Source organism: Mercenaria mercenaria, chromosome 3 (assembly GCF_021730395.1).
Source record: "Mercenaria mercenaria strain notata chromosome 3, MADL_Memer_1, whole genome shotgun sequence".
NCBI lineage: Eukaryota > Metazoa > Mollusca > Bivalvia > Venerida > Veneridae > Mercenaria > Mercenaria mercenaria.
In genome coordinates, this window is record NC_069363.1 from 17,343,657 (window position 1) to 17,367,633 (window position 23,977).

At 35.6% G+C, this 23,977-nt stretch overlaps 1 protein-coding gene across 1 annotated transcript; it reads left to right on the forward strand.

Moving 5' to 3' along the window:
* The first annotated feature begins 1,135 nt into the window (after positions 1–1,135).
* On the forward strand, positions 1,136–22,127 carry LOC123525352 (delta(24)-sterol reductase-like). The gene is made up of 8 exons (XM_045304328.2): positions 1,136–1,426; positions 14,644–14,905; positions 15,331–15,449; positions 16,096–16,362; positions 18,905–19,045; positions 19,437–19,634; positions 19,967–20,145; positions 21,082–22,127. Exons 1-8 carry the CDS (start codon positions 1,184–1,186, stop codon positions 21,233–21,235), a joined length of 1,563 nt encoding a protein of 520 aa, XP_045160263.2. The 5' UTR covers positions 1,136–1,183; the 3' UTR covers positions 21,236–22,127.
* The last annotated feature ends 1,850 nt before the right edge of the window (positions 22,128–23,977 follow it).

Below are 23,977 nucleotides of genomic sequence, written 5' to 3' on the forward strand. Positions count from 1 at the left end.
AACCTTCATTGCCTAAGCTTTTGTTTAATCTGCTTTGTTTATTCTCTTATTTTCCAGTGTCTTAGTTTTGAAGCCTAGTTTCCAGTTACTTGTCTAGCTTCATATATTGAATATGACCTTATAGGCCATTTTAGTTTATGTATGCTTCGTTTATATTCTTAGATTGCAAACTGCTTGTACTTTATTTTAAGTGTTTTACCCATTTCTGACATTGCTTGTGCATGTGCTTGCTTTATTTTCATTTAATTTATTTTTCGCTTATTTTATTTATTTATTATTTATTTAACCTAATGTATTGAATTATCTTATTTCCATTCTTATAACCAACAATGATTATTACCATTTGTCTTTCAAGATGTATTTTGTCTTTCAGCTCTTAATTATGATAATTTACGAAATTTTATGTAAAATGTGTAATTTAACATGTATACATGTATAAGTTTATATGTCTGTTAAAAAGCTATACATAGCTAAATTATGTTTGTAATGTTTTATTGTTTACCGATAATAAATAAATGAATATTGAATAGAACATAGCTCGGGTTTATTGTTTAAAATAGAGTTCGGAAAATCATATGGGTAACTCATCAAGCAATCTGACTAAAGTACATATCCTATTACGCTACGCATAGGATCTGACAACGAGCTATTGATAGCCTCGTTCTGACGACCCTTCCACTAGCCAATCTAAAACTAACTTACAAAATTCTGTAAGCTTTAAAAAGCCTTGGCTTTTGATATTTACAATTTTTATGTCGAAAGATGTCAGATAGCCGGTTAGCTCAGTCGGTAGGGCACTTGCTCTTTAAGCGAGAGGTCCCAGGTTCGAGCCCTGGATTTACTGCAAATTTTTCTTACTCTTTGACTTTCGAACAAGTTGTTTGATTAGTTAGAATAAAAATAGATTTGCGAAAATAAAAATAGCAATACTGGAAATCCAAAATATACAGAAGTCGAATGTGAATGGGTCGTTCTCAGATCTTCGTTTAGAAGATCAAGTACTTTAGTCAGATTGACTCATCAAGAAACTGTTGGCCAGTAAGTCACCACGTAGACAGAGTATGGTGGCGTTTTATATCTTTTTAACAGGCGGAAAACCCGGAAGTAAAAATAGAAAAACGTCCTTGACCTCAATAAAGGGGTAAAAACTGTCACGTAAAGTGACGGATAAAATAGAGAGAAAATGGAGCTGCCATTGAACATTTTCTATGTTGCAGCTACTTTGCTGTTGACAGGGTTTGCATGGTTTCGATACAGAGGTCTTGAATATGTGATCATGCACTACCGCTGGGTTTTTGTTTGCTTGTTTTTGTTGCCAGTTTCGGTAGTGTACGACGTCTGGATGTATATCAGGACTTGGTTGATATTTAAATTAAATTCAGCACCCAAACAACATGACAAGAAAGTCAGGCATGTCCAGCAGCAGGTAATTTGTTTAGCAAACGCAATGATATAGTATGAAGAGATTCAAAGTCGAGCAGTAGAGATTTTCCAGCAAGGTCTTAATAATTTTCCACATCCTGTTTCTTATAAATGTAATATTTCCATACCTCATGTTTTTATTTTGATGTAAATGAGATGTGAAACCAAAATTTGTAGTCCTGTTTGGCGCCATATAACCTATACTGTGTTGGTGCGCCGTAAAACCTAAATAAATTAATATGTAATAACATGCCCAATTAAAAGTTTTGGACTGACATGGTTTGCACGCTGGCTTTCCAATCCAGAGGTCTGGGGTTGGAGCCCGGACAGATGCCTCGGGATTTTTCAGAAACCCTTCGCAGTGTTTTCCCATGGTTGTTCCTAATCCCCGTACCGTACATCCACATTTGGGAACACTCGTTTTTTTTTCTCCTAAATCCTACATACATGCTTTTCTCCTAAATCTTACATACAACGGATGAAGGGAGTTGATTTTTGTCTTACAGTTTTCTTAGACATGCCCTTAAAAGTTGGGCACTTGTTGCTCTATAATAATAATAATAATAATTTCTTTATTTTACGAAGGTAAACTCATTATGCAATCACATAAGCAGATACAAATGAAATCACATATTTACAGTGAGGCCTTCAACAAGGTACAAAGTATTTTTAAAAAAATGCATATGAAAACAATACAATATAAAAAACAACAAAAGGTAAAAACACATTTGATCTGAGCACCTGTAGCATTATGATTATGCAGTGCAGACTTCATCAAATAAAAGTTTTTTGTAACTTATTTGAAAGAGTTCACATTCGCTGCATTTTGGATAATAACTGGTATTGAATTCCACACTTTCATTGATAAAAATTTGAAAGATTGTTTCATATAATCTGAATTGAGTCTGAAATGAGTAATTAAACCTTGGGAATTAGATCTTAGGTTGTATGACTTGTTGTCGGAAACAGTAATCAACTGATTAATATATTCTGGGGTTGAACCATGCAGAGCTTAAAACATCATTACAGCTATATGTAATTTATGTCTGTTTTCGACAGAAAACCATTTCAGTTCTTTAAACGTAGCAACAGAAGAAGATAACAAAGGTTTTGCTAATATTCACCTAGCAATACTTTTCTGAAACACAGATACTCTTGAAAAGTATGTTTTGGGAGCATTACACCAAATTATCACACCCAAGTCAATAATCGGAATGATGTAGGCATATAAAACATTTGTTTCATTTCCAGTGTAAGAAATTTTGAGATCTTTCATGGAAGTGTAAATTTGTTAGATAATTTTTTGCAGACATTTTCTATGTGAACATCCCACTTTAAATGCTGATCGATATGTACACCTAAAACTTTTTGATTTGTGAGAAAATTTATACGACAGTTATTTACTGTTAGATTCAGAGAGGCAGAATGTCTTATTTTATACTGGGAACCTATCAGCATCGAAGTAGTTTTTACAGGATTAAGTACCATATTGTTTGCAGCGCACCATTTATCTATGATATGTAAGTCAGACTGTAAATTTGTCTCAATAAGGGAAACTGACCGATCAGCCACATATAAAGATAATCATCAGCATACATGACAAGGTTAGAATTTTTCAAATGTAAAGGCAAATCGTTAACGTATAAGAGAAACAATAAAGGGCCTAAAATTGAACCTTGAAGCACTCCTGTTTTTATGGATGATTCATTAGAAACACTAGTATTTAATTTAACAGACTGCGTTCTGTTTGAAAGATAAGATCGAAACCAGCCAACAGAGGAGGGAGAAAAATGGTACAATTTCGATTTTTGAAGCAAAATTTCGTGATCAACCAAATCAAATGCTTTACGAAAGTCAAGAAAAAGACTGCCGATTACATTACCCGAATCTATTTCTTTCAACCATTTATTTACAATTTTATGTTTTGCTTTATTTATCTGTTACTTTTGCACTAATGTTAGAGCCTTTCTCAGCAGGGATTTTATTTATATTGTGTTGATTAACTTGTTGAAAATAGGGTAAGTGCGAGGTTGGCATGCCCTAAACGCGTTTAAACCACCAGTTTCCTTTATTTAGGTTACTGACCATTCCAAGGTGGTGCCCCTATTTTCAACAGGTTGTTTTGTCTGTCTTGTATTGTGTGTTGCGTATGTTTTCTTGTTTGTTGTAAGCGTTTTTCCTCCACCCCACTCCCCCTTTTGCCCTCTCCTTTCCCTTGCATTTACGCTACCTTTTGCATCCCCTCCCCCTTTACTTTTAGTAAGTTTTCGTGGCTCCCCTTTGTTTTGGCAGCCGAATTCATCCTAAGACGGTACTTGATTGTTTTTATGCCCCCGAAGGGAGGCATATAGTTTTTGAACCGTCTGTCCGTCTGTCGGTCTGTCAGTCTGTCGGTCTGTCAGTCTGTCAGTCTGTCCGCAATTTTCGTGTCCGGTCCATATCTTTGTCATCGATGGATGGATTTTCAAATAACTTGGCATGAATGTGTACCACAGTAAGACGACGTGTCGCACGTAAGACCCAGGTCCGTAGCTCAAAGGTCAAGGTCACACTTAGACATTAAAGGATAGTGCATTGATGGGTGTGTCCGGTCCATATCTTTGTCATCGATGGATGGATTTTCAAATAACTTGGCATGAATGTGTACCACAGTAAGACGACGTGTCGCGCGCAAGACCCAGGTCCGTAGCTCAAAGGTCAAGGTCACACTTAGACATTAAAGGATTGTGCATTGATGGGCGTGTCCGGTCCATATCTTTGTCAACCATGGATGGATTTTCAAATAACTTGGCATGAATGTGTACCACAGTAAGACGACATGTCGCGTGCAAGACCCAGGTCCGTAGCTCAAAGGTCAAGGTCACACTTAGACGTTAAAGGTCATTTTTCATGATAGTGCATTGATGGGCGTGTCCGGTCCATATCTTTGTCATTCATGCATGGATTTTAAAATAACTACGCATGAATGTGTGGCACAGTAAGACGACGTGTCACGCGCAAGACCCAGCTCCGTAGGTCAAAGGTCCTAAATTCTAACATCGGCCATAACTACTCATTCAAAGTGCCATCGGGGGCATATGTCATCCTATGGAGACAGCTCTTGTTTCCTACTTGTATGGGTGTGTTTGTATGCTTGTGAGTCTATAACGGTGCCTTACTGTTTTCTTATGTGTTGCTTGTTCGTTTTTCTGTGTTATTCAGTTGATCGTCGTTGTGTGTTTATCTTTGGTACATGAGTGTCTGCGCTATTGTGGTTTACGTTGTAGTGCTTCCCTTGTATATTCGTCCTTGTTCAACTTTCCTGTTTGGATTCCTCCCCCCACCCCCGACCCCATTTCGCCCCTTACCATTTCCTTCCCCTTTATCAATATTTAGCTTAAATTAGTATGTACTTGTTGGATGTTTGAAGCAACCGGTCTGAAATATTTTTCCATTACAGCTTCTTTTTGTTGTGGGCCTACTATTTAAATGCGTGGCTCTGGGGCTGTGTTTTTGGTGCTCTGTGCTTCCGAGAAATCTACCCTTACCTATTATCTTTTGTATGGAGAATGGCAGAAATGTACGGAAGTTGAAGTCTATTTTAAGCTCACCTGAGCACAAAGTGCTCAGGGTGAGGTATTGTGATCGCTCACCGTCCGGCGTCTGTCCGTCCGTCGTCCGTCCACACTTTCCTTTAAACAGCATCTCCTCCTAAACCAACAGGCCAATTTTGATGAAACTTCACAGGAATGTTCCTGGGATGGTCTTCTTCAAAAATTATTCAAAGGATTGAATTCCATACAGAATTCTGGTTGCCATGGCAACCAAAAGGAAAAACTTTGAAAATTTTCTTGTCCAAAACCGCAAGGCGTGGAGCCTCTATATTTGGCGTGTAACATCATCTAATGGTTCTCTATGAAGATCGTTCAAATTATGCCCCTGAGGTGAAAAGAGGCCCCGCCCCGGGGGTCCCAAATTTTACATAGACATATAGGAAAAAAACTTTAAAAATCTTCTTGTCTGAAACCACAAGACCTAGGCCTTTGATATTTGGTATGTAGCATTGCCTTGTGGTCCTCTACCAAGACTGTTCAAATTATTACCCTGGGGTGAAAAGAGGCCCTGCCCAGGGGGTCCCAAGTTTTACATAGTCTTATATAGGAAATTTTTAAAAAAATCTTCTTGTCTGAAACTGCACTGCCTAGGCTTTTGATATTTGATATGTTGCGTTGCCTAGTGGTCCTCTACCAAGATTATTCAAATTATGCCCCTGAGTTGAAAAGAGGCCCCACCTAGAGTGTCCCAAGTTTTACATAGACTTATATAGGAAAAAACTTTAAAAATCTTCTTGTCTGAAATCACAAGACCTAGGCCTTTGATATTTGGTACGTAGCATTGCCTTGTGGTCCTCTACCAAGATTATTCAAATTATGCCCCTGGGGTGAAAAGAGGCACTGCCCTAGGGGTCCCAAGTTTTACATAGACTTATATAGGAATTTTTAGCTCACCTGAGCCAAAGGCTCATGGTAAGCTTTTGTGACCGCTCATTGTCTGGCGTACGTCGTCCGTCGTCTATCCGTCAACATTTCCTAAAAAAATCTTCTTCTTGAAAACCACTGGGCAGAATTACACCAAACTTCACAGGAATGATCCTTGGATGGCCCCCTTTCAAAATTGTTCAAAGAATTGAATTCCATGCAGAACTCTGGTTGCCATGGCAACCGAAAGGAAAAATTTTAAAAATCTTCTTGTCCAAAACCACAGGGCCTAGGACTTTGACATCTGGTGTGTAGCATCATCTAATGGTCGTCTACCAAAATTGTTCAAATTATCCCCCTAGGGTCAAATATACCTCCCGGGGGTCACATGGTTTATATAGACTTATATAGGGAAAAATTGAAAATCTTAGACCTTTGATATTTGGTTTGTAGCATTGTCTTATGGTCCTCAACCAAAATTGTTTAAATTGTACCCATTGGGTGAAAAGAAGCCCTGCCCTGGGAGTCCCAAGTTTTATATAGACTTATATAGGAAAAAGCTTTAAAAATCTTCTTGTCAGAAACCATACGACCTAGGCTTTTGATATTTGTTATGTTGCATTGTCTAGTAGTCCTCTACCAAAATTGTTCAAATTATGCCCCTGGGGTTAAAAGAGGCCCCGCCTTGGGGTCACTTAGTTATTATGTGAGTTATATCGGAAAAATACTTAAAAAATCATCTGATCCCATTTCCAAGACTATTTAATTATAATTACCTGATGACCCCAGGTAATATGATGTCACTTGACTGTGACCTTGACCTACTGACCTACTTTCTTGTTTTTTAAGATACAGCCTTGAAATTTTGATGACATACACAGTTTTGCACACAAATCGTAAAACTGAATTTCATGTACCATGAATGTGACCTACTGACTTTCTTAATACTTTATCATGAGTTTGACATTTGAAACATGTAGCTCATATTACTCAGGTGAGCGATCCAGGGTCATCATGACCCTCTTGTTTTAAAAAATCTTCTTGTCTGAAAGTTCAAGGCCTAGGCCTTTGATATTTGGTATGTAGCATTGCCTAGTGGATCTCTAACAAGATTGTTCAAATTATGTCCCTGGGGTGAAAAGAGGCCCTGCCCCAGGGTTCACTTGTTATATGAGTTATATAGGAAAAAATACTTCAAAAATTATCAGATCATATTTCCTAGACTGTTTAATTATAATTACCTGATGACCCACCTACTTTCTTGTTTTTAGCTCACCTTGTGCAAGTATAAAATAAAGCTTCAGTATTGAAGACAAAAACAGCAGCAAATTTATAGTTTACTATAATTGTAATTTTATCTCTATATACAATATTGCAAATGGTTTAGGCTTCAAATGCTTACCATAACTATGTACATTATTAGGTTGCCCTCTTCATACACTACAATGAACATATAAGTATTTATGACTAACAAATATATTTTACCACAAGCATGTATGTCTCTGAAAGTAGTGTCATCTGTGAATGTGCTGATAAGTTTAAAATATTAAATTGTCTATAAATAAAAAAATATAAATTGATAAATGTAGTTTGTCATATTTGAGTCAAAAAGGTCTGCAATGTTAAAAATTTTGCTTGCCATAGAAATGATATCCTGTTGGTTATGAACAGTCACCATCTGGATTATCACTGAGCACAGTTATTATTAGCAATAACACAGATCTGATTAAGTATTCCATATGTTCTCTTTCACTCAGGTGAGCGATATAGGGCCATCATGGCCCTCTTGTTAGAAATACTATACACGGTTGTTATTAATTATGTTGAAATAATATTAATATAATAATTTCTGTTAATCATGAAATATAGTTATATTATAAAATCAGACGGCAGATTTCTTAATTTGTTTTTTTTAACGTGTTCTGCATGTTTTTTTAGCTCACCTGAGCACAAAGTGCTCATGGTGAGGTATTATGATCGCTCACCGTCCGGCGTCCGGCCATCCATTGTACGTATGTCAGTCCGGCGTCCGTCCACACTTTCCTTTAAACAACATCTCCTCCTAAACCAACAGGCCAATTTTGATGAAATTTTGATGAAACTTCACAGGGATGTTCCTTGGATGGTCTTCTTTAAAAATTATTCAAAGAATTGAATTCCATGCAGAACTCTGGTTGCCATGGCAACCGAAAGGAAAATCTTCTTCTCAAAAACCAGAAGCCCTAGAGCTTAGATATTTGGTGTGAAGCATTGCCTAGTGGACCTCTACCAAGTTTGTTCAAATCATGACCCCGGGGTCAAAATTGACCCCCGCCCCAGGGGTAACTTGATTTTACATAGGAAGATCTTCAAAAATCTTCTTCTCAAAAACCAGAAGCTCTAGAGCTTAGATATTTGACATGTAGCATTGCCTAGTGGACCTCTACTAAAGTTGTTCAAATCATGAGCCTTGGGGTCAAAATTGACCCCGCCCCAGGGGTCACTTGATACTTAGATACTGCCTAGTAGACTTCTACAAAATTTGTTGAAATCATGACCCCTGGGGTCAAATTGACCCTGAATGACCCCGCACCATGGGGTTACTTGATTGTACATAGAAAAATCTTCAAAATTTTCTAAAAATAAACCAGAAGGCCTAGAGCTTAGATATTTGACATGTAGCATTGCCTAGTGGACCTCTACAAAATTTGTTCAAATCTTGACCCCCCAGGGTCAAATTGACTCGCACCCAGGAGTTACTTGATTGTACATAGGGAAATCTTCATAAATTTGCTAAAAATAAACCAGAAGGCCTAGATTTTAGATATTTGATATGTAACATTGCCTAGTAGACTTCTACAAACTTGTTGAAATCATGACCCCTGAGGTAAAATTGCCCCCGCCCCAGGGGTCACTTGATTTTACATAGGAAAATCTTCAAAAATTTTCTAAAAATAAACCAGAAGGCCTAGAGCTTAGATATTTGACATGTAGCATTGCCTAGTGGACCTCTACAAAATTTGTTCAAATCATGACCCGCCCCATGGGGTTACTTGATGGTACAAAGAAAAAACTTCAAAATTTTCTAAAAATAAACCAGAAGGCCTAGAGCTCTACAAAATTTGTTCAAATCATGACCCCCGGGGTCAAAATTGACCCCGCCCCAGGTGTCACTTGATTGTACATAGAAAAATCTTCAAAATTTTCTAAAAATAAATCAGAAGGCCTAGAGCTTAGATATTGGACATGTAGCATTGCCTAGTGGACCTCTACAAAATTTGTTCAAATCTTGACCCCTCCCAAGCCCCAGGGGTTACTTGATTGTACATAGGGAAAACTTCATAAATTTGCTAAAGATAAACCAGAAGGCCTAGATCTTAGATATTTGATATGTAACATTGCCTAGTAGACTTCTACAAACTTTGTTGAAATCATGACCCCCGGGGTAAAAATGGCCCCGCCCCAGGGGTTACTTGATTGTACATTGGAAAATCTTCCAAAAATTTTCGAAAAATCATCAGTTTGACATTTGAAACATGTAGCTCATATTTCTCAGGTGAGCGATCCAGGGTCATCATGACCCTCTTGTTTATTATCATTAATTTCATGCTCGTAGGTATAGGTAGTTTTTAGAACTTTTAACATACACATGAAATTTATGGTATTAAACGTACGATAGTAAGTTATATCTATATATGTAACATGAAAATGGCGTTAATATTAATTAAAGTAATTATATTTTAATGTGATGAATGAGTAAAAAAATACAAAGATTTTTTCTTGGGATTTTTGTTTTCACGACAAACTTAACGGCAATCCTCAAAAAGATTCTATTCTAAAAATTTTCATTTATTTTCAGAATGTTTTTTATTAATTTCAAATTATCATTGATTTAATTAAACACAACCATCATGTTATATGATATCTAAATCAATGTTAACCTTAGGCTCTCTTTTCACATGCATATTGTCGATTTTGAATTTTAAGGGAGTGGGGACACGACAGGGTAGGGTGTAGATTTGACATGTAACTTAATCGTGTTCAACATGTTGATAATAAACACATGAATTTCCTTGAGAAAAGTTTATTTTCCTTCAGATAAACTACAGATTGTTCTATTCTTCTTCTTTTTCTTCTTCCTCTTACTGTTATTACTATTTTATGAAACTCTGGTGCCATATTAAGATATTCGGAATTAATTACATGCTGAAACGAATGAAAGAGCCTTTCTCTCTCTCCTGGAACGAGTAGTAATTTTTTACTAATATCTACAGATAATAAATCTTTGAGCCGGAATATCTTCATAAATTAAGTACATTTATGTAATGCAAGTTTGAAAGTGTATTGATGGTAGCTATAGATAACATAAATACATTAAAAAAGCATTTAAATGAAAATTGTCAAAGATCTTGAAATAAATTTGGAAGTTTTTGGGGGAAAATAACGCTAGAAACAATTGTAATTGTATCCTTCAATGGAAAGTTGACGCCATTTACTTGTTTTTCCCGCAGAATTTCATCTGTTTTATCGTGCATGCAGATACTTGAAATGAAACATATTTAGTCAATATTACATTTCTTTATATTGTAGTAGAAAATTAAATTACGAACAGTGATCTCCATTTTTATACGTATTATATAAACAAAATGTAAACATGATTAAGATTTTTGAAATCTATTTTTAATACCATCTAGATCTACTTGAAATCCGAACATGGGGCGTTACGTCTATTTCTTTCCATCCTTTTTCCCACCGTCAGTTCTGAAATATGTTCCAGTATCAAACAAAATTAAAAAGTTATAAGTAGATCAACTAAGCAACGATAATGATTGCGTATAAAACAAATTTGCTAGTTTGTAAATTCTGAAAAATGTGAGGATTTTTTTTTGTGACTCGGGGTCGTATAATGAATAAAAGCATTTATAATGTCATAAAGAGATTGATTTTATTGAATGTTTGAAATGTCACTACTGAGTATAATTAAGTTCAATAAAAGTCAAATTTCAAATGTGCACTAAAATTGTACGTTAAAAACTATTGGTAAATTATCGAGTGTTGTGCTACAACAAAAGCGTTCTTAAGAAAGGCTATGTATTTATGCTTCTTCCCTTATTTGCAGCCTAGCAAGAAAAAAACCCTAACTTAGTCTCGTTGTTCTCTCTGTAGACTGGCTTCCGTCCCTATGTTTGTTCTTATTTACACATACATATAAGTTTATTCATTAAGAGGGAAGTAACTTCAGCAGGTTGTTTCTACATTGACATTTTTTATTGCCCCTGGCTTCAAACATAGGTATGTATGGTTCAGCCATCAGATAAAATGTGCTATTTTAGAGGCTTAAGATTTTCTTATTTTGCTTGCAGTATTTATATAAAAAAGATAATCAGGGAGCCAGGCTATTCTCTCTGAAATGCGTGAAATTTCTGTAAACGCTTTATAGCATGTTCTTGTTCCTGTTAAAAATGAAAAGTAGGGACTTGCAGAAGAGGCGATATATATACCTTTCAGCTGATCGAGAATTTATTTTTTATCAACGAAGCAATTCGTGTAATTAAACAAAATAGCTATTCAAAGGCTATTTTTTTTTTCATCTATATAATCAAATCAGTACATATAATTCTCACTTCGATATGAAAGTTCTCTAGCTGTTGTAATAAGCTTAATATGATTATATATTTTTATTAATTCTATTTCACCATACTAGTTAGAAGCATTATTTCGTAGAACTTACCATTAAAGAATAACCACTAAATATATTTCTAAAAATGGACTGCAGTTTCCGTGCATTTTCACCATTCTCCGTACAAAACAGAGTGTTCCCGAATATAGATGTACGGCACGGGTACGGTACAGGGATTAGGAACAACCATTTCCCACCCAAGTAGAGGTGTACTGGTCAGAAACACAGGACGGATTAGCTTAGTGGTTTGCACGCTATAGCTTTCCAATCCAGAGGTCCAGGGTGTTGGAGTCTGGGCAGATGCCTCTGGATTTTTCAGAAACGCTCTTCAGTGTTTCCCACCTAACTAGAGGTGTACTGGTCAGAAACCCAGGCAATCTGTGCAACATACTGTATCGGTGCTATACACCGGGCATGTTAAAGAACCAAGGCATCTATTAAAAAAGAGCTAGGATCTGGTACCCACATTCCCAAGTATCTGAATATCTGTTTTTTCAACTAGTCTGCATCTGTCAGACACTTTGTAAATATATACATGTAGTGTGCACTTGTATATAATAGCACTTGGTGAGCACAGTTCATATAAAAAGAAAAATGTTTGTCAAGTGTTTTTGTTTAAATTCTAATGTTCAATTACAGTTGAAGTTTTAGTTTCGTAGCGGTTTTCCAATCAAAGATATTAGCATCTACCGGGATATCATAGAACTCTTTACTACTAACTGGAAAGAGCCAAGATTTGTAAATTTTTACCTTGTGAACACGATAGAAGTGACATTTTATATTTGATTTTAACCACACTTACACACAACTTAAGTCACAATAAAATCTCAGTTCCTTTCGAAAACCGGCTAGACTCCATCATGGGTTCTGGAGTTACTGCCCCTAGAAGGGGCAAAATTTTCTAGTTTGGCCGTTTCAGCCATATAGAGGTTTCATTTATGCTTTAATTTGATACAGACTTGCACAGAATGATTATCTTGATGATTTCTAGGCCTGGATTGAAACTGGGTCATGTCTGGTCAAAAACTAGGTCATCAGGTCAAATCAAAGGAAAAGCTTGTTAACAACCTAGAGGCCACATCTATGACCCTATCTTCATGAAACTTGCTCAGAATGTTTAACTTTATGATTTCTAGGCCAAATTCGAAACTTTGTCTTATGGGGTCAAAAACTAGGTCACCCGGTCAAATCAAAGGAAAAGCTTGTTAACACTCTTGAGGCCACATTTATGACCCTATCTTCATGAAACTTAGTAAGAATGTTTATCTTGATGGTTCCTAGGCTAAGTTCAAAACTGGGTCATATGGGGTCAAAAACTAGGTCACCCGATCAAATCAAAGGAAAAGCTTGTTAACACTCTTGTTCATTTGATATGCATGAAACTTGGCCAAAATGTTTGTGTGCATGAAATAGCGGATGAATTTTTATCTGGGTCATGTAGGGTAAATCAAAGAATAAGCTTGTTTACACTCAAGAGGCCACGGTTTTTGGTCCAATCTTAATGAAAATTGGTCAGAATATTTGTCTCCATGAAATCACTAGGTAAAACATGTTTACACTGTGTGTTACTCTGGTGAGCGACTTCGGGCCATCATGGCCTTTAAATTAAATTTGGTATACATCATCAACATGAAGTGAATAATTATGCGTTTTGTCCCAACTTGCATGTTAGAAATCTTTAGCTCATCTGAACTTTGATCAGAGTGTGACTTCCTGCATCAACTTCTTTCCTTAAACATCTCCTGTGAAACTACTACTCTAAGTCAGAATTACATTAAATTTTGTCTGTAGCATCATTGGGTGGTCCTCTGACTACTTATTATATGCCCAAAGGGACGTATTATGTTATGACGCCGGTGTCCGTCTGTCCGTCCGTTAGCAATTTCATGTCCGCTCTGTAACTCTTGAACCCCTTGAAGAATTTCACAGACACTTGGCACAAATGTTCACCACATCGAGACGACGTACAGAGCGCATGTTTCGGATGGCTCCCTTCAAGGTCAAGATCCCACTTAGGGGTCAATGGTCATATGACTTTGTTTCGTGTCCGCTCTGTTACTCTTGAACTGCTTGAAGGATTTTAAAGAAACTTGGCACAAATGTTCACCACATCGAGACGACATGCAGAGCGCATGTTTCGGATGACTCCCTTTAAGGTCAAGGTCACACTTAGTGGTCAAAGGTCATATGACTTTGTTTCGTGTGTATATTGCTCTGCATTGTGGTGCTCTTGTTTTTATTTGGCAGATCCCTTCTTTGTTCACTTACAATAAAAAATTTTATTGAATTACTTCCCGTTTATGTTACTATAAATAGCTTATTTTGTAACTTTTTTATTATTGGCCGTAGGGAAAAACCAAGACCACTTTTCTGTGGTACAACATGGATGGTACCTCCAATTTTTAGGTGTTTTTTGACATATCTGTACCTGGTCAGAATTTTTTTGTGGACTTAGAATTTTTTTTTTTTCTGTCGACTTAGAAATTTTTGAATTTTTTTAAAAATTTCTTCCCTTTGTTCTTCCTGTCCTTTGGGCTTCAACAGTCAAGTTCTTTAAATTTTGCTCCCATCCTCCTCTGATATAACCCTTCGGGCGTATATTGCCCCACTTGGCAGAGCTCTTGTTATCTAAGTTTACCTCAGAAATACTGAAAAGTCTATGGTGATGATTGTATAATACGATTTATTGTGTGCTTAAAACTTGTAACTGCTTGATTTGATATATTTTCAAACTTAATGATTAATAGTTGTATCTTTGACTGTTTTATGTCTCAGTGTGCATTGATCTGTTTTAATTCATTAGATTACACGTTCCAGTTGCCTTAAGATAGCCTAGTCATGTTTGAGCCCCTTACCAGATACCTTAGAAGATTTACTGTGTAGTTTCTGGACACTTAAAATAAAGATTTGGGAGGAGATCCAGTATCAGCTTAACTTATAATATATAATTAAGATTTTATGATAAAACAAGTCATTTCTTAGATAAATTAAAGGAGACCTTTCTATTTAGACCATTAAATTATACTTTTAAATATCATCTAATACGGCACTTGTATATATGAGTATTGACTCTGAAATAAGAAGGTCTTTTCATATTTCATTCAGATCAAAGCATGGCGTGCAGACGGCATGAAAACAAAAATGTGTACAGCTAGACCCGGTTGGATGAATATCAGTTTCCGTCGCGGTTTGTACAAAAACACCATGAAAAATATTGAAGTGAACCTCATAGACATCATAGAGGTGGATACTGAGAGACAGGTGGTCCGGGTAGAGCCACTGGCTAGTATGGGTCAGCTGACTGCTATGTTGAACCCCATGGGCTGGACAATACCGGTGCTGCCAGAGCTTGATGATCTCACTGTAGGTATGTAAATTTTGTGTTGCACCTTGGCATGAAATATTGGCTCAGACAATGCCAGTGCTGCCAGAGCTTGATGATCTCACTGTAGGTATGTAAATTTTGTGTTGCACCTTGGCATGAAATATTGGCTCGGACAATGCCAGTGCCGCCAGAGCTTGATGATCTCACTCAAGTTACTGACTAGAAACCATTTTAAGTCTAGAGGTCACTGTGACCTTGACCTTTGGCCTTGTGATCTAAAAAACTATGGGGAAATATAATAAGCACAGGCAGTCATCAGACAAGACGATTACAGGCCAAAGCATACTTCATTCACTTTTTTGTAGGTTTCTTATTTTATGTTGAAGAATTATTCATTGAAGAATTAGGTCACTATGTCAAAAAGTATAGAAAATGCTACAGAAAGTAATAAGATATATATATTTCAGGTGGGTTGATTATGGGTGTTGGTATAGAAACCTCCTCTCATAAAGTTGGACTATTCCAGCATTGTTGTGTAGGGTATGAGTTAGTGCTTGCTGATGGTAGTGTTGTAAAATGTTCAAAGGTAAGTTTAGACAAATAAGTGCAGATGTAACAATGATTTTTGTTTGCTTCATTGATTTGAATATCTTCCATTGAGTGAACATCAAATGTACTATTTTTATGAGAGGCTTAGCCGCAAGTGCAATATCAGATCTAGTGTTCTTGAGTGGAAGATATTTATAATGATGTCACGTGTAAAACAAACAAATTTTCCGTTTATTTCAATGTTTTAAACAGTTTTTATCCTTTTTTCATAGTGAAATTTCCAAATACATTTCACTGTTATGATATTTTGATAACTGTAATGATAGCTTACAACATCATGTGAAGTATATTTCTTGTCACTGTACTTTAGCTAGCAGTTATGATTAAATGGACATTTGTTAAAAGAGGTTTAAGGTTTAACAATTTCAGCTGTTCATTTTCAACTGTTATGATAAAAGGACATAAAGATGTTTGGATAGGATCTATTTGAACCATATATTTTGCTTGAAGCAGAAAAATTACCAGTTTTTTTTTATTTTAACTATTTAAGGTTTGAATATTCATATTATTGCTTTAACTATAGTAGTTTGATTTAAGAAAGATTGCAGTGAAATAGTGAATTAAATGTAGATTCTTTAAAGAAGTATGTTCGTAAGTTAGAGAAAATCTTGATCTATTGCAAGGATGAGAATTCGGACCTGTTTTATGCTGTACCCTGGTCCTACGGAACCCTAGGATTCCTTGTGTCTGCTGAGATACAAATTGTGCCTGCCGCAAAGTATGTGAGGATGGAGTATTTCCCGGCTCTCAGCAGGCAGCAGATGATCAAACGTTTCGAGCAGGAAACCATGAAGAAATCAGGAAATGATTTTGTAGAGTGTCTGGTGTACTCAGAAACAACAGGTGTAATCATGACTGGAGTGATGACAGATGATGCTGAACCAGATAAGGTAGATACAGTGTCTTCTATATTTCCAACATACACTGTCTGTATCAGTCAGTCTATATAAGTCAGTCTGTATTATTAAGGTAAAGGTAATGTTCTTGTGTTGATCACACTGTATTAGGAAACAGTCGAGAGCAGTAATATTTTTAGTTCGACTATTCGAAAAATAAGTAGAGTTATCCTACTCACCACGCGTCGGCGTTTGCATCACACCTTGGTAAAGTTTTTTCATACCAGCCCACATTTTGACAAAACCTTTTGAGATAAAGCTTTGGAACTTTCAACACTTGTGTACCATCACCATATCCAGTTTTAGGCAAGAGTACATAACTCCATCAAGGATTTTGGCTGAATTATGGCCCCTTTTAACTTACAAATCTTTGTTAAGTTTTTCGTACCAGTTCATATTTTCTGTAAACTGTTTGACATATGGCTTTGAAACTTTTATAACTTGTTTATTATAACAGTCTCTATCTGTAGGTAATAGTACATAACTCTGTCAACTATTTTGGCTGAATTATGACCCTTTTTGGACTTAGAAATTGGTTCAGTTTTTGTACAAGTCAATGTTTTGTCAAAACTATTTGACATGTGGCTTTGAAACATTGAACCTTTGTTTATCGTCATGATCTCAATCTGTAGGCAAGAGTACATAACTCTGTCTACTATTTCGTGAACTATGGCCATTTTTGGACATGGAAATGAGTTAAATTTTTTATATCAGTCGATATTTTGCGTAACCTGTTTGTCATATGGCTTTGAAATGTTGCCCACTTGTTTATCATATGTAGGCACGACTAAATAACTATGACAACGACAGTTATGGCTCAGTTATGGCCCTTTTTTGACATAAAAATTAGTTAAGTTTCTCATACCATTCCATGTTTTGTCATAACTGTTGTATATATGGCTTAGAAACTTTGAACACTTTCTTACCACCATGGTACACATTTCCATATATTGAAAGACTTATCCAAATCCACAAATACAAGTAAATTGTTTGTCCTATCTATTTATTTTTTTTGTCTGAAAATCTCTGGTAATATTTTGACCCCATACTTCCATCAATTCTTCGAATAGTTGTGTGCGCTGTCAACAGACAGCTCTTGTTGTTTTTGTAATTATATTGGATATGAAAATTTGTACAGCACTGTTTTATGTGCGATGGGTTTACTATGTACAGTACTGTTTTTACTTGCCATGGTTTTACTGTGTTAAGTACTGTTTGTATTTGTATTTGCAATGGTTTTACTATGTAAAGTACTGTTTGTGTTTGTATTTGCAATGGTTTTACTATGTAAAGTACTGTTTGTATTTGCCATGATTTAAATTTGCACAGTGCTGTTTGTATTTGCCATGATTTTTAGCTCATCTGATTTTTTGAAAAAAAATGATGAGTTATTGTCATCACTTGAGCGGTTGTCGGCGTCGGCGTTGCCTGGTTAAGTTTTATGTTTAGGTCAGCTTTTCTCCTAAACTATCAAAGCTATTGCTTTGAAACTTGGAATACTTGTTCACCATCATAAGCTGACCCTGTATAGCAAGAAACATAACTCCATCTTGCTTTTTGCATGATTTATGGCCCCTTTTGTACTTAGAAAATATCAGATTTCTTGGTTAAGTTTTATGTTTAGGTCAACTTTTCTCCTAAACTATCAAAGCTATTGCTTTGAAACTTGGAATACTTGTTCACCATCATAAGCAGACCCTGTACATCAAGAAACATAACTCCATCTTGCTTTTTGCAAGATTTATTGCCCCTTTTGGACTTAGAAAATCAGTTTTCTTGGTTAAGTTTTATGTTTAGGTCAGCTTTTATCCTAAACTATCAAAGCTATTGCTTTAAAACTTGCAACACTTGTTCACCATCATAAGTTGACCCTGTATAGCAAGAAACATAACTCCGTCCTGCTTTTTGCAAGATTTATGGCCCCTTTTGGACTTAGAAAATATCAGATTTCTTGGTTAAGTTTTATGTTTAGGTCAACTTTTTCTCTTAAACTTTCAAAGCTATTGCTTTGAAACTTGCAACACTTGTTCACCATCATAAGCTGACCCTGTACAGCAAGCAACATAACTCCATCCTGCTTTTTGCAATAATTATTGCCCCTTTTGGACTTAGAAAATCATTTTCTTGGTTGAGTATTATGTTTAAGTCAACTTTTCTCATAAACTATCAAAGCTATTGCTTTAAAACTTGCAACAGTTTTTCACCATCATAAGTGGACACTGTACATCAAGAAACATAACTCTATCCTGCTTTTTGCAAGAATGATGGCCCTTTTTAGACTTAGAAAATCAAGGGTAGGACAATATTTCTATTACACAAAAAAAATCAGATGAGCGTCAGCACCCGCAAGGCGGTGCTCTTGTTCTATGTACAGTACTGTTTATATTTGCCATTATTTTACTATGTACAGTACTGTTTGTATTTGCCATGATTTTACTATGTATAGTACTGTTTGTATTTGCCATGATTTTACTATGTACAGTACTGTTTGTATTTGCCATGATTTTTCTATGTACAGTACTGTTTGTATTGACAGATTAATGCTATTGGTCATTTTTGGAAGCCATGGTTTTTCAAGCATGTAGAGAAGTATTTACGTCGGGGTTCTGCCGTGGAGTATATTCCACTGAGACATTATTATCATAGACATTCTAGAAGTATTTTCTGGGAACTGCAGGTAATTCAACTGTTTCATACACATAATTTATACCTTAACTTTTTGTTACTTTAACTGTCATAATATAGCAATGACTAACGTTTTTACAGGTTTATTCTTGAAAACTGACCACTACATACTAGTTATTCTTTTTGTATGAATGTTTTGGGTTGGTTTAAGTTTTTTTTGCAACCTTTGCCATGGTGATATTTGGGATTGGGTTCTAGATATTTTTTGGAACTGTCATTCTATAATTTTTCTGAAATAAATAAGAAATTATTACATACAGGTCATGGAATGTGTGAATATTGTAAAAATAAACTTGTCCTCCCAGTAAAGAAAATGAACCTCTACAATATACTCTCAATATACAATAGTGCAACTTCAGAACTTGTACTCTATATTTTTCCAGGACATTATACCGTTTGGTAACAACCCAATATTCCGCTACCTTCTGGGTTGGACAGTTCCCCCCAAAGTTTCTCTTCTCAAACTTACCCAAGGGGAGACAATAAAGAAATTGTATGAAAAACACCAAGTTATACAGGACATGCTTATTCCCCTTGGAAAATTGGATGAAGCTCTAGATGTGTTTCATAAAGAATTTGAGGTAAGTTAAGCAAAATAGCTATGAAAGACAACTAGGTGATTAAGTTATTAATGTGGCAAAGGGCTATACATCTTGTAATAGCTACTGGATACTGTTGTCATTCTTTCCTATTAAAATTGTCATGAATATTCAACTTTGAACTAAATGTAATTTCAAGAAAGTTGTGAATGTATTCTCAATGGGTTAAGATTTTTAGTTCATGTCCTGCTTTGCCAGTGAAGGCAGTCTTTAATACTTTTTAGTAGTAATTTTTCATTATAAAACACATCTCTGTGTTAATATGTTTTACGATGCTCTGTAATAAAAGATAAGTATTGTATTGTTTTTTTTAGCTCTATCCCCTTTGGTTGTGCCCATTTATGTTGTATAACAACCCAGGATTTATCCACCCAGAGGGCAGTGCTGACGAGATGTATGTAGATATAGGGGCCTATGGAGCTCCAACAGCTCCAGGATTCCAGGCTGTTCAAGCAACAAAAAATGTAGAGGCTTATGTGAAAAAAGTTAAAGGGTAAGAATATGCAGTGGTTCATTAAGAAATATGAAGACAAAAAGTGCTCCAGGTGAGGTAATGTGATCACTCACTGCCTGCCGTCTGCCTGTCATCTATTGGCATCAACAATTTCTTCAAATGCCATGTACGCTAAAACCATATGGTGCAAGTTGATGAAACTTGGTGTGGATGGTCCACTTTTTAAGATATTCAAAGAAATCCATTCTAAACTGAATGTTGGTTGCTATGACATTGGAAAGGAAAATCTTTAAAAATCTTCTTTTAAGAAACTGCAAACCCGATTTCAAAATAATTTCAACAAAATGTTCATTTTGTGACCCTAGCCTATACTAGGATTGTTCAAATTATTCTGAATCACCAATAAACATGACCACCAATGGGCCTGGTCACTTTTCCCAAATGAAATTATGATTACTGTAAAGGATAGTGTTTCAAATGTGATACCATGGCTTAGTGCTGGATATTAAAATAGTTCAAGGTTTTGATATGGTTATATAGCCTTGTTTTCATTCTAATTAAATTCCATTACTGTCCATTAGAGACTGTGATCTACTGAATTACTGTGATATTGTTATTTTTTTGGGGGTGGGGGGGGACTAATTTTCCTCGATTTCAGGCTTCTGTCAGTCCAAGAAATTAAACCCCAATGAACAAATAAAACTTCCGTGTGTTTTAAATCTAAAGTTGGAAATCCACAAATTTATGTTGCAGCAAAAATGCTGTTTTAGCTGAAACCACAAAATTTTATACCCACTAAAATGATTCCACCATAGATGTCTTTATTTTCTAGGTTCACAATGATACCTACTGTACAGCATTTATAGAATGAGATTAAGGACATTTGTAATATGATTTTTGTTGCTTTATAAATTTACATACTTTGATACGTAACATTTTTTTCCATTTGTTTAATAGAAGACAATATAATTTCAGTTTTCAGATGCTGTATGCTGACACGTATCTTTCTGAGGAAGATTTCCGTGAAATGTTTGACCATTCACTGTATGACAAGATGAGAAAACGTCTGAACTGTGAAAATGCATTTCCTGAAATATATGGCAAAGTGAACAGGAAAGTTAGGGATTAAGGTCTTCATTGATTCAAAGTTTTGAAATTACTGTGTGTAACAGAACTTGTTTTAACTTTATAGTTCTTTAAAATAAGTGAGTATAGATGTTTTTATTTCATGACTCCTTATAGAGATCACAGTTAAATAGTTTATGCTGTATTAGTGGCTTGAAAATAATAGAATCATAAGAATAGTATCTCATATGTGAATTTGAAAATTAGTTGAACTTAGGAGTATGCCTTAAATGGCATAATAGCTCATTTCAAACAGGGAAAATTTGTGTTCAAAGTAGTTTTCCTTTTTGTCTTTATTGGCAAGATTTGTATTCATGGCATTAATCTAAGACTTGGTTAGGATCTGTTCACAGAATGGCAGAAAATGTTGACTTGCCAATAAATGTTGTTTGTTATTATGCTTTCATACACTACAGGTGTCTAGACAGTTTGATATAAGATCAGATTATATAACAATAACAAAAGATATGTCTAATTCTAGCCTGTTTCTTAGTTTAAAACTCTCAGATGCAAAAATAGTTTTATCAGGGGACCAATATCATATATATGTAACTTGTGACAACTGCTACATGGAACTTTGTTGCATCCCTGCTTCAAGCTCTCATGTTTGCAAATGAGTGAAATGAATAGTAGCACAGAATTGCAAGGCCATGGTGTTGAAAAATCGAGTGCTGTTGATACTTGCCTCAGGCAGAGACAGTAGTAACAAGTTTTACTCAATTATACCCATTGTTACTACTGCTCGTAATAAATTTTTACATGGAGTATGTATAATGTTTTAAGAGATTTGATTTATTATTGGGGTCAAATCAAGAACCTTCCCAGTAGAGGATGGTTTGCCATTATTTGTTGTGATATACCAGTGCTCAAATAAATTCTGTCTTGTGTGTAGGCATTGATAGGAGTTTTTGTTTATTAACTTTAGCGGAGTTGTTTAGTGAACATTGTTTAATAAATGCTAAGCAGTATGTTTTAAACTTAGAATAGAATATAAATAAATGGAAGAAATCAAAGTAAGAGTTGGACATATCAGTTGATGCAGATGGAGCACTCAAAACAAAAGACAAAAATCTATAATATTTTAATTGGGAATTTTTGTTTTTTAATACCAAAACAACTTACAATCATGGTGATTTGCATTGTATTGAACTTCTGTAGTGATTTTTGCATATTGTGCCAAAAAATGAATAAGTCGTCAGGCCTCGACCTTAGCGGTGGACCGTTGGACCGACGCAACCAAAATATCGGCAGGTCCACTAACTATCAAAAGTTGGGTAGACCGACGGTCAACCAATTTTCAGTCACGGTCTGCAAATAAAATAAAACCCTTAAAAGTGAAAAATAGGGGGAACAATCGTACCCATATCGGCGAATTCACAAAACGAACGTTGATTTTGCCTTAAGTACGGCATTCTACAGTTATAAGCATTGGCGAGTTAAAGTCAGGATAACACGAATGGACTACTCCACCGAATGGGCGAGTGGTTTTTACGTGGTAACTTTACCAAACTGAGAAATTACATCATGCAAAATTACCTGGATTGATTGGAATTTACCCGCGAATTCTAAAAATATCAAAACGTCATGCTGGTAATTTTCCATTCCACTAGCACGTGCGCCCTATCGTAATATCTAATTTACATCACGGTTACTTTTGACACAAAAAACGCGCGTAGTGCATTCATTTTTTAATATAATCGCTTCAAATTTTCAACACCGCTTGAGAACTAATACAGTTTGAATTCTATAACAATTTTAATAAGATATCGACAGGAATGTAGGCAAAATTCTTTAAAAACGATCAAATTTTCATATAATGTTTTGTAAAATTTCCAACAGCGCAATCTTGATTATTTATTTCTTTCTTAAAGTAAATAAACGGTACATGCTATAGTAATAAAATTCATACTTTTGACCAGAAAGTACAAAAAACACAATTAAAAAATCTTAAATAATGAAAAAGCGGCAGCAATTTAAATACATGGAGTAAAACGATTTTTGGCAAACAGATTTCTGTTAGCGCGGCAGAATAGGTTACGTGACCTAATGAACGTAAATAGAAATGTGGTTTTGAAAGAAAGCAGTATGATGTCGTTGCGGTTTTTAGTAAGTTTTAAATGATTCTTTTACATGTATTTTGACACAACACTTTGTTAGATATTCCTCTCAAACAATAATGTAAATTTCTTGAGGGCAAATAGGTCACAGACGTAGGACATCCACTATCATCGTTCACGGCTTGACACATTTACATGTCAGTTTATTCGGGATATTGCACATTCGCTTTTAAAAAAATTAAAGAAAAAACTTTTACTGATTTCTTCTCAACAATTAAAGGAATCGAGAAAGTACGATCAGACAGTGATGTGTCACATGGCGCGAAAACATGACGTAATGCCATGACAATCTCGGGGAAACTATACCGCTTTGATCTCCACTTTAGATGCCACAATAACCGACACACTTCTTTTAGCTGTTTGAGGGGGTGTTAATTGATGATGAAAACAAGGCCAATTACTTAGTTCATGGGTGAAAGTTTTCCGGAGTACTCCGGAAGTTCCGGATTTTCCATCTCGGCCCGGATCGTTTTTCCAAATCGTCTAAATCCGGGTCGAAATTCAGGGGGGGAGGGTATGGTGTCATCATTTCCACAAAGATCGAAAAATCAATCGATCGCCGACAAACACAACCGACTCTTTGTTTGAAGCGCATCTCGCATATCGTCAATATGTAACGACAATTTTGA